This window comes from Octopus bimaculoides, chromosome 10 (assembly GCF_046866305.1).
Source record: "Octopus bimaculoides isolate indiv1 chromosome 10, ASM4686630v1, whole genome shotgun sequence".
In the NCBI taxonomy this organism is placed as follows: Eukaryota; Metazoa; Mollusca; class Cephalopoda; order Octopoda; family Octopodidae; genus Octopus; species Octopus bimaculoides.
The window spans coordinates 55,878,882-55,891,381 of NC_142937.1; the positions used below are offsets into that span (position 1 = coordinate 55,878,882).

Genomic DNA, 12,500 nt, shown 5'->3' on the forward strand with positions numbered 1-12,500 from the left:
CAGCATGCTAATGATTCTGCCTGCTCACAAACTTATTTAATGTAGAATAATCTCTCTCTCTCTCTCTCTCTCTCTATATATATATATATATATATATATATATATGTATATATATATATATGTATATATATATATATATATATATATATATATATATATATATATATATATATATATATATATATATATATATATATATATATATATATATATATATATATATATATATATATATATATATATATATATATATATATATATATATATATATATATATATATATATATATATATATATAGAGAGAGAGAGAGAGAGAGAGAGAGTGATTATTCTAAGTTAATTAAGTTTGTGAATTGGTGGAATCGTTAGCATGCTGGGCAAAATGCTTCATGGCATTTTGTCCATCCTTACATTCTGGGTTCAAATTCTCTTGAGGTCGACTTTGCCTTTTATCCTTTTGGGAGTTGATAAAATAAGAACCAGTTGAGCACTGAGGTCGATGCAATTGACTTACCCTCTAAAGTGAAAAAAGTGAACTGGTGTGTAGGATACTTTTAAAGATGCAAGAAGAGAACTGTGCTGATGAGTTGGCAACATATCTCTGCATCAAACACCAGGAAACGCTGTACGCTAAAGCCTTAAAAATGGAACATGTAATGAGCACTGTAACATAAACCATAAACTTTATCTGAGCCAAAGGGTTAAATCACCACCAATTTCAGTCTTTCCTGTGGGAAATACATTTAGAGTTCGATGACATGCCTTATCATACAGAGGTGCACTTGACATCCGATGTTGCTGTGTTTAGCAGTTTGGCAAAAGATACCGATAGAATAAGTACTACACTTACAAAGAATAAATCCTGGGGTTGATTTCTTCAACTAAAGGCAGTGCTCCAGCATGGTCACAGTTACATGACTGAAACAAGTAATACAATAAAAAACTATGCCGTTCTGCTAGTACTAAATGAAAGAAAATCCTCCAATAACTATGTTATCATTTACTCCCTCTTCTCCTTTTTTATCTCTCATTGTGTGTGTAGCATTCCTTTGTTCATTGCCTGCCACCAAGCCTGGTATGTGTATTCATCCTGCACCTCTTATATTAACTCATTGGGTATCTTTCTTTTACTCTCTCTCCCCCTCTTTATAGGATGTAAAGCTTGACTTGAGAAATCAACCAACCATATTTACATCAGCTACACACACACACACACACTCACATGTTTGCCTATTCACTTACCAGGCTCTGCTTCTGCACCCAATCTGTCCCCTGTTAAATCTTCTCCACCTCTCATCTTCCTAACACCCATCCTTCCATTCTTCTAACTATGACTCAATTCAGCTGCTGTAATTATTAGAGCAGAATACACACATATTTCATTACCCCTTTGTGCTACCAGTTACATCCCGCCTCCTTGGAATCACTTCCTTTCAAAATCTATCCCTCATACTCAACATCATCCCTTCTTACCAAATTTTCCACTAATCACCCCTTTCTGTGTGCCTCCTTGAGATATATCTGATGACTGTCATTACATTATCTTTAACACTCTTTCTTAACTGCTATCATTCTCATCACCCTGGTATATCTGCCATTGACAACCTCCTCCTCACCTTTGCCCCTTGCTCACTATAGCCACCCCAATGTACCTCTGACATCCATCTCTGTCACTGTGTCCCTCTCTCTTTTTCTCTTTTGCCCCCAACTCTCCCACCCTGCTCATCATCTCTCTATTATACTCACCTTCTTGAGAGTACAGACTGACATCTCATAACTGCCATCATTGTCTTTTTCCCATCCACTCCCACTCACACTTATATGATATGTGAGTTAACCACGTATCTCCTCTATAGCATGACACCTACATCAATCCCTCTATCATAATTTAACCTTTCAGCAACTGGTATACAGTTCCTTCCTTCTCTACAACAAAACCACTCAATCAAAGCTCTTTTATTTGTTTTGCAAATTACATGGTGACCTCACTGGAGCCAGCGTCACATAAAAAGCCCCCAATACACTTTGTACAGTGGTTGGTGTTAGAAAAGACATTCAAGTATAGAAATCACGCTAAAACAGGCACTGCAGTTCAATGCAGTCCTTGGGTTGTTGAATTTTGTCAACCATCCAACTGATGCAAACAGACATTAAATGATACTAATGATGATGATGATGATAATTGCTCCAATGGGTGTGCAATGTAAGTGTGCTTGAATGTCATAGTATAAATGTGCTCAGAGAAAGACTAGGCACAAAAGGAATCAAATGTAGGCTGCAAGAAAAAAGACTGCACTGGCATGGACATGTGATGTGCATGGATGAGAACAGCTGTACAATGAAGTGCTAGTCACTAAATGTGGCTGGAGCTTGTGGACAAGGAAGATCCTGGAAGACATGAGATGAAATAGTGAAGGCTGACTTCAGAATCCTGAGCCTCGAAGAGAAAATGACAAAATATCAGGATATTTGGTGATATAATGTTACATTAAACCTGCCCCTCATGGTAAAACTGATTTCTGGAAGCACTGCATGGGTATATATTTATATATGAGGGATGTTCATTAAAGATTTCCCTTGATCCACTTCCCAAGGAAACTTGGCATAATTATTAATCCTTCTCTACATAGTCAGTACCAATGGTGATACACTTCTCCTATTGCTTTATGCAGCTGTGACGACCTTGTCTGTAGAAGTCGATAAGTTGCATCTGGAGTCATGATTTTACCTTGGAAATAAGTTCATCATCATCTGAAAAGTGCTTCCCCTTCAAAAAAGACTTCATGGTTAGAAAGAGGTAGAAGTTAGATGGTGTGAGGTCAGGAGAGTAAGGGGGATGAGGAAGGATTTCATATCGGCAGGAGTGTGCTTTCATCTGGGTAACATGTGCATTGCGAACTGGGGAATTGTTTTGGAGGAGGCAGACTCCTTTGGTCTGTATGCCACACCTCTCTGCTTTGATGGCATCCCACAATTTCTGCAGCAGAGAAGCATAATATTCCCCATTAGTTGTGATGCCCTTTGTCAAAAAATCCATCATCATTACTCCAGGTTGGTCCCAAAAGACTGTGAGCATCACCTTGCCTGCTAAGGGTTGGACATGAGCCTTCTTTGGAGGTGGTGAGTTATCATGCTTCTACTGCTTCGACTGGACTTTAGTTTCAGGATCATAGTGATGGACCTGTGTGTCACCCTGTGTGATAAGTCTGCCAAAAAAGTCCTCCTCGTTTTCTTGGCACATTGCCAAAAGAGCCTGGGAGCAATTGACTTGTTCCTGCTTCTGAAAAGGTGTAAGCATCTGGGAAATCCATTGTGAAGACAACTTCTGCATGTGCAAATGGTTGTGAATGATTTTTTCTATGCACCCTACACTTATCTTCACTTCATTGGCTAGTTGCCGAATAGTTATGTAATGATCCTCCAAAATGGTGGTTTCCACTTTATGGACGGTGTCGTCATTAATGGTGGAATGTGGTTATCCAGGAAAAGGAGCAATTTCCACTGATGTCTGACTACATTTGAACTGGTGATGTCAGTGTTTGACTATGTCATATATGATGGTGCATTGTCACCATAAACTTCTTTCATCTCATTAAAAGTCTCTTTTGGTGTATGACATTTCAAGTATAAGAACCTGATCACTGATCTACATTCAACTGCCTCCATTATAACACCTTAGTCCACTTCAGCAGCCGTAAAAGACAAATGAATACTAGTGGAAAGTTGAAATTTACAATATGCCATGTAGAGACGTGTATGATTATATCTGTACAAGTTCTGTTTCTTGCAATAACTGGAAGTGAGTCAGGGGAAATCTTTAATGAACACCCCTTATACACATACACACACACACACACACACACACACACATGCACACACACACACACACATATGCATATATGTGTGTAAAAGTATGTATGTATATCTATTTATCATTTGAACTATATATATATAGTAAATGAAAGACGGAAGATGAAAGATACGAGAATTTTTATTCATCACTACAATTGTTTTGACACATCTAGTATTGATCCCTCATGGGTTGGATTCTTGACAACTGGTTCAGGAGCATTTGATGGTGAAGATGTGTCTCTTCGGGTGATAAACAGATATAACTTAAAATAACAGTTCCGCAATGTATCTCCTCATTTCATGTAAAGAAAAGCAGCAGATTAAAGAGTATATCTTCATTTATATAGAAGATCAATAATAACAGATGCAAAAAAAGAAATGAACATGTAATACAATGAGAAAAGTATTAAAAATAACCGTTAATGGATATGGATGTATAAATGCCTTCACGCAAGCTGCCTGGCACATGTACACTCACTCATACAAGCATCCACAAAGATGTAAGCATATGCATACATGTGGTTTGGTGCACACATGTTCACACAGCAAGTTAAATAACTACTAGGTGTTTATAAGAATGGGGTGGTTAAAGCCTAACTTAATTCATCCATACCTTAAAGTAAATTATGTTAACAGTTCCTCAAATTCACTCCTACTGTATTGTGTGAAAGTACATTTATATGCACGTAGGCATCTTGACAGTCTTTCAGAAATTCTATTAATGGTCTACTCATTGGTCCACAGAATAGACAGAGATTCCTTGGAGCAGAGTCAGCATCTCCTGGAAATATTATATGGTTTTGTGTGTTATATTATACTTAATTTTATCTTCCTTCAGTCGCCATACAAAATCAGCCAAAGATGTTGAATGTCTCTTATGGATTCTCTTGAAGCTGGCGACATGGTTGCAATAACAATTCTTAAATGAATCAGCCATTTTCCCAATGTAAAATATGGCCCTCCCCTTTTATGCATGGTACATTTATATACAAGCTTTGAACTCATACAGAGGTTCATCAATGGGAATTTTGATTTTTCCCTGCATGAGCATTTATTATATTTGTATATATATTTTCAAAAATGATTTCAAAGGAATATGTAATCCTGGTGGTTACCGTTTATCTCTTAAATCAGTTTTGCATGCGAGCTAACCATAGCAAATGTTGATGATACCCAAGTTAGCAATAAGTTGCTAGACTCTGGTGATTTTCCTCGCTTGGTAAATCTGAGTGTCGTACTCAGTGCTGCATAGTTTCCATAGAGTAAGCTATAGTATTAATAATAATCAGAAGAATGGAGATTTTCCACTTCTATAATTTTATTAAACAGTTATTTACAGCATTCTTTCATAGACCTACACGCATTTCAACTGCATCAACTGCACACTGTTACATGTGCATCTTGGTGGTAATGTCAGATCAGTAACATCAGGGTCATTATTTACTGTAAATAACTGTTTATAGATATGGAAAATCTCTGTTCTCCTGATTATTAATATATACATACATATATATATATATATATATGAGCACCTCAGTCAATCAATCTCCACCATACATCACCTCCAACCCCCACATCATATCATCCTCTGCAGCTCTTCTCCCATCGCAATACCACTTTTCTCCTTTGCTACTCAGAGCCATCTCACTTGTTAGCCATTCTTCATCCATTAAATATTGTTCTCCACCCTCATATGTTACAATGGTCGTCTCCTCCCTCTCCCACTTCCTCTATTTCTCTTTCCATACATTCTTGCAGACCTCCATCCCCCCACTTACTATTGCTCTTGCTATCTGTGGTGCTATCTAGACACTTCATCACCACTGTCTATCTCCTTGATATATTTAATTCATTCTTACTTTCTCTTCCAAATGTGAGTAGCTATGTAGCTCCTCTACAAGAACCTGTTCTACTTCAACCTCTTCCCTCATGCCTTAAGCCCCACTCCTCAGGTTTGTAGACTTGCAAGCAATAATGCTTGTGGCACAAAAAAAAAAAAAGCACCCAAAAAACACTGTAAAATGGTTGGTGTTAGGAGGAGCATTCAGTCATAGAGACTATGCCAAAGCAGACAATGGAGCATAATGCAGTCCTTCGGCTCATTGGATTCTTGTCAAACTGTCCAACCCATATCAACATAGAACATAGATATTAAATGATGATGATGATGATGCTGTACAGGGATGAAAATATGAAATATGTATCAAAATAATTTATTGTAAAGCAAGGTTTTATTATTTAATGTAACAGTTTACAAACTTGTGTAATACAGTAATCCCTCGCCACATCGCAGTTCACTTATTGCGGTTTGTTATATAAGCTTAAGTCAATTCTTCAATTCCTCTGTGGTGTTGTTTCGCATTTATAGTAAAATAAATATATAGAAATTATAAAATAATAATAAAAAAATACAGTACAGCACTGTTTCTACTCTGCAGATTTTCACCTATCGCAGGGTGGTTTTGGAACTTCTGCGATAGTCAAGGGATTACTGTACATTATTTTCAAAATCCCCACATATTAAATAAGGGGAGATCCCTAGAAGCACACGTTATTTTTGTTTCAACATTAATCTACCACTATCCACAAACAGATAATCCCATTGCTTATTTCTTTTGTCATCTCATCACGGAGATGTAACAGGTATGGACTCATTCACACACACAAACACACACACACACACACACACACACACACACACACACACACACATACACACACACACACACACACACACACACACATGCAGAAATACACACCTAGGTATAATTATATAAGTCCTAATTTTTCTGGTTTAATTGCTCATCTTTTTATTTTTATTTTCTTCCTAGGTTTGCGTTTGAAGTTAGATAATTTGGTTGAGAGTTTCCCTGATGAAGAAGACTTCATCACAATTTCATGGGGTCTAGCTAGGATGCAATATCTCAAGAACATAGACCTCACACTTCTAATGAATGGCACTGTCTTCAACAAACATTCCCTACAGAAACCAACAGTCACTGACCTTTTTCAGATTTCAAGAATGATTTTTGAGGAAGGAAACTTCTACACTGCTAGTCAATGGCTGCGGGAAACTCTGAAAATATGCAAGAAAAGTGGCAAGAAAAAAAAGGGTTCTGATGAGTTGCTAGATAACCAGACATTAAATATCACCAACATCTTAAGTCTGTTAGCATCTTCTTTGTATGAGGTGAGAAAATTCTGCTTTATTGAAATGAAATTTTGTCACACAGTTTTATATATGTGTGTATGTGTTTTGGCATGGTTTTTATAGCTGGATGCCTGTGCAAAACAGACACAGAAGTCTGGTGCAGTCTTCTGCCTGGCCAGCTTCTGTCAAACCGTTCAACCCATTCCAGCATTGAAAGCATACAATAAATGATGATGATGATGATGATGATGATAGATGTGTGTGTGTGAGTGTGCTTGTGCCATGTAAAAAGCACTCAGTCCACTCTGCTTACTGGTTGGTGTTAGGAAGGGCATCCAGCCGTAAAAATCCTACCAAAATAGACACAGAAGTCTGGTACAGGGTCATGCCTGGCCAGATCCAGTCAAACCTACCAACTCATGGGAGAAGGACATTAAACGATGATGATGATGCTGATGAGGATGTTGATGATGATGATAAGGATGATGATGCTGATGAGGATGTTCATGATGATGATAAGGATGATGATGATGATGATAATGATGATGAGGGTGATGAGGATGATGATATGTATGTATGAATATATATGTGTGTGTGTGTGTATATATATATATGTATATATATATGTGTGAGTGTATATATGTATATGTATATGCATACATGAATGTATGTATGTATGTATGTATGTATGTATGTATGTATGTATGTGTATATCTATATATATATTTCTTCCTCCATATTTTTGAAGAGGTCTTAGCCACCAGGTGTGGAGTCTGATGATACGGCGTAAGGCCAACCCCTTATGGACAAGAAACCCAGGATGACCCCATGAACCAGCCTCCCCCATTATTATATATATATATATATATATATATATATATATATTATTATTATTATTATTATATACATATATATGCATATACACACACACACACACACACACATATATGTATGTATGTACATATATATATATATATATATATATATATATATATATATATATATATATATATATACTAGCAGTATAACCCGACATTGTCTGGGTGTGACTTATTACGCCATCTACAATAAGTCTTGCTAGGTGAAAATTAACTAAAAAAGAAAGCCTTACAACGAAAAAACCCTTATGATGTAAATATGTTCATAATTCAAAAGACGATAAAATTAATAGGGAAAGTCTGAAGGCTGTTTTGCGTAAAATTATTAAGCGTACGTAAATTTCATCCGTCTAATTGGCTATACAAATGCTTGCGCAAAACAACTTTTTGTGCTGCCCTGATTATACATAGCAGGGTAATCCCTTTTCACAGGAGCTAGGACGGCAATTTCTGATGAAGCAATTGCCGGCGATCTGTTGCTACACAGTTCTGCCAGAATTCTATCAGATTTGGGCAGTAGATGTTGATGCACCATTTTGCATTATGTTCAAAGTAGCTTCTGGAATGTGGTGAATTGCTGCAATCTGTTGCTGTCTTTTTAAACCGGTTGCTTTCTTTCCCCAGCAAACACTCTTCTTTGGAGGCATAATATATGTACATATTAAACAGAACAACAAAAGTTATAACAGATGGCAGGGTCAGTACTTTTCACATTTCGGTAATTATTCAGATTAACACCTGCACGATTACCTAACCCTAACCCGAATCCTAACCCTAACCCTAAACCCTAACCCTAACCCTAACCCTAACCCTAAAACCCTAACCCTGACCCTAAAACCATAACCGTAACACTAACCTTAACCCTAACCCTAAACCCTAACCGTAACCCTAAAACCCTAACCCTAACAGCCTAGTGAAAATCGTGTGGGTGTTAATCTGAAAAATTACCCACATTTCTAATGAAGTTCACTGATTTGCAATGTATTGTCTATAAGCTCCGTAGTTTGTATATTTACAAAACATTGACGAACATGAGTTGTATTGTAGTGAATGCTTGTGTGTACGTGCGCGTGTATGCGTTTGAAAGAGTGAGAGAGAAGAGGGAGAGAGGAAGAGAGAGAGAGAGGGGGAGAAAGGAATAGAGAACGGGAGCAATGAAGAGAGAGAAAGAGAGGAAAGGAGAATGGAAGACAGTTATAAAATAGCAATGCGTGCGTGTGTTTATATAAGAAACACTCACAAACTAAATCTTATATCTATAATGTTGATGTGTATATGTGTTTATGTGTATGTTGTTGTCACAAATCACGTATGTGTGCTTGTGTGTGTTTTTATGTTTCTATGTTATGAAAAATATGTTAGAGGTAGAGGGATAGAAAAAAGCTATTAAATTGGAGAGAGGAAGAATGAAGTAAGAGTGAAAAGGTAGATAGCAGGAAAGAATAGTCTTAAAGCAAGTTAATCTATGACTTTGTATGTATCACTTTCTCTCTCTCTCTCCTCCTCTTTTACTCTTGCTCTCTATATTATATGTTGAGCGCGTGATCGATGTGTAAGAACGCCGGTACAGGTAGAAAGGAAGAAATATAAAAGTTGCTAGAAACAACAGCCAAATCCCCATTAAACCACACTAAGTAAACAGAATTTCAAAAATCTAATTACTGCATTGGAAAGTTCACATCGAGAAAATTCCATTGATGTAAAAATTTTAATGAAAAAGTGGAAAGTGAGAATTTTTATAAACTTTTAAAAAGGCTTCATACAGATACACAACTTCAGCTTTATATATATATATATATGGACTGGCTTGTGCGGGTGGCACATAAAAGACACCATTTCGAGCGTGGCCGTTTTCGTGCGGGTGACACGTAAAAGCACCCACTACACTCTCTGAGTGGTTGGCGTTAGGAAGGGCATCCAGCTGTAGAAACTCTGCCAAATCAGACTGGAGCCTGGTGTTGCCATCCGGTTTCACCAGTCCTCAGTCAAATCGTCCAACCCATGCTAGCATGGAAAGCGGACGTTAAACGATGATGATGATGATGATGATGTATGTATGTATATATATATACTTTTATTAAAGCTGCAAAATTGTCACAAAACTGTTACTCTGAGTTTCACATTCCTGTTTGTCAGACAGATGTGATGAAAACTGAATTAAAATTGTTCTGGTACATATAATATAGTTGTGATGTAATTCAAATACATGAATAAACATTTAAATTTGATTGGGTGGTTACTTTCCAAAGAATAACAACTACCAGTTGTGTGTTAGTGGGGATTTTGAAAATTACCAGTAATGTATATGTAAATATGAATATTATAAGACTACTTATATGCTCACCTGTGTGTGTGTGTGTGTGTGTGTGTGTGTGTGTGTGTGTGTGTGTGTGTGTGTGTGTGTGTGTGTGTGTGTATGTGCATGCGTGTGTGTGTAGAGTGTTTTCCCCCATATGATGGGAAATAGATATGTACAGAGTCTGCCAGAAAAATGTTTATACACTTCAAGAAAAGAAAAGAAATATTTTAATAGTAAATTTTTTCAGACATCACACTATTTATAAAAGTTACCTTTAACCTCTACGATTACAAGATTTGCTGATAGTGGTGCCCATTAGCTTCCAGACACTTATTCAGTGAACTGTTACTTGGGCAACGTTGGCCAAAGTGTACTGTGGGCTTGCTGCACGTACCATTTCAATTTCTTTCCAAAGGGCAGTTTGTCTGCAATACACAACATCATTTAGGATACCCAACAAAGATAGGATACCCCATAATTTTTCTTGTTGAAAAATTCATCATTTACAAAAGCACATGCATGGCAGATACAAAAGATGTGCATAACATGTCTAGGTATGCTTGGCCAGTAATAGTACTTCAAAGAAAAATGGTCTTATTTAAACCTTTGATGACACTCCACATCAGACATTGACCACCCTCTGTAAATTGACTGTTTTTTAAAATGCCAACCTTGTTGAGAAAGGCCCGGCAAAAACAAAAATGGCTAAACATGACTGTATTACTCCCATGATGTCTGAATAAAATTAGTATTTAAATGTTTCTACACGTTTTTCTCTCTATGAAGTGTGTAAACATTTTTTTGGCGGACTCTGTACATGCATGTGTGTATGTATGTGTACACACACACACACACACACACACACACACACACTGTGTGTGATTAGTAGATTGTCACCATTTTATATTTTTAATTTCATATATTCACAGTTTGTTTTTGTTTTTGTCAACTACACAGTATTGTAGGGTCAGTTGGGCACCGTCTGTGAGAAAAAACAGCACCATGGCACAATTCACTCAGCCAGAAATTTCAAAACATGCTGTACTACTTGGCATTTGTGCCAGAAGCTCCAGTATGAACGTTTCAGAGTGTTTGGGTGTGTCAATATGACGACAGTACATTTTGAGGACATGTATCAAGAGTGATAGAAATCAAACATCATGGTGTTTGAAGTGATCACTAGTGATGGCAATGATATGCTTTCATTCATTTTCTCACATGGCCTCAGACTCAACATGGAGGTCTACATCAAATGCCTGGAGGAAGTAGTGCTGCCCTGGGTCAAAAAGGTGGCTGTTGGAAGACCCTGTGTCTGGTAACAGGACTCTGCACCTTGCCACATAAGCAGGAGAACCCAGTCATGGCTGTCAGACAATTTCTACGACTACATCACCCCTAACATCAGGCCACCTAGCTCCCCAAACTGCAAGCCCCTTGATTATTATGTGTGGGGCACAGTTGAGTGAGAGATCAACAAAACTCCTTGTAACAACAAAGATGAACTGAAGGCAAGGGTTATGACAGCATTCACCAACAAGGAAACTTTCCAGAAGAGTTGCAGGATATTTTGAAGTCATCTGGAGTGTGTGGCTGAAGCCAATGGCGATTTTATTGAATAAATTTACTCTTTTACTATTTCAAGATATTTTTATGTAATTTTGGTAAATATATCTGTTAAAATGAGATGTCAGTGTTATTTTCATCTTTGCATAATTTAGATGGCAGTTTATTCACTGCACCCTCTGTGTGTATATATATATATATATATATATATATATATATATATATATATATATATATATAGCAATAACTAGAACTTTCAGATGGAAATTCATAAATCCTTTAATGTATTGCTACATATGTTTCCACAAAGTGCATGTTTTAGTTGCTGTATTCCCCATGCATAGAATATTGCAAATGTAATTAGCAATATCACTGTGTTCATTTCTTCTGGCAAAAAATTTGCATCAGTGTTCTGACAGTATCAATTGTTTAGCTAAAGCTATTTACAAATTTACATCAATCAGAAAGTTCTCCAGGGTTTATGGGTGGTTCCTGTGAGTATTTTGACTCATCATACAGATAGATATATATAAAAACAATATAGGAGTGTGGATATAGGTAGTGTTTTACTTTGTATTTAAATCCATGCAAGTGGGTGTGTATGGATATTAAGAAGAAAAGGGAGAGAAGAAATCAAAATTGTAAGGAGAGAAGTAAAAGAAAATGGTCTTGAATTTCTTTGTTTTGATTTCAGTGTATATGCATTGTGAGAGGGAATGTTGAGCATTTGATTTAACCTTGATCCTGGTGGGCTGTT

At 36.8% G+C, this 12,500-nt stretch overlaps 1 protein-coding gene across 2 annotated transcripts in view; it reads left to right on the forward strand.

Annotated features, from left to right (window-relative positions):
• The window catches only part of LOC106881236 (prolyl 4-hydroxylase subunit alpha-1), a 56,354-nt gene that overhangs the window by 11,148 nt on the left and 32,706 nt on the right, over positions 1-12,500 (forward strand). For both annotated transcript variants that reach the window (XM_014931546.3, XM_052971208.2), the window contains one exon: positions 6,684-7,042. In XM_014931546.3, coding sequence (XP_014787032.2) covers positions 6,684-7,042 — 359 coding nt within the window. The remainder of the gene's footprint in view (positions 1-6,683; positions 7,043-12,500) is intronic.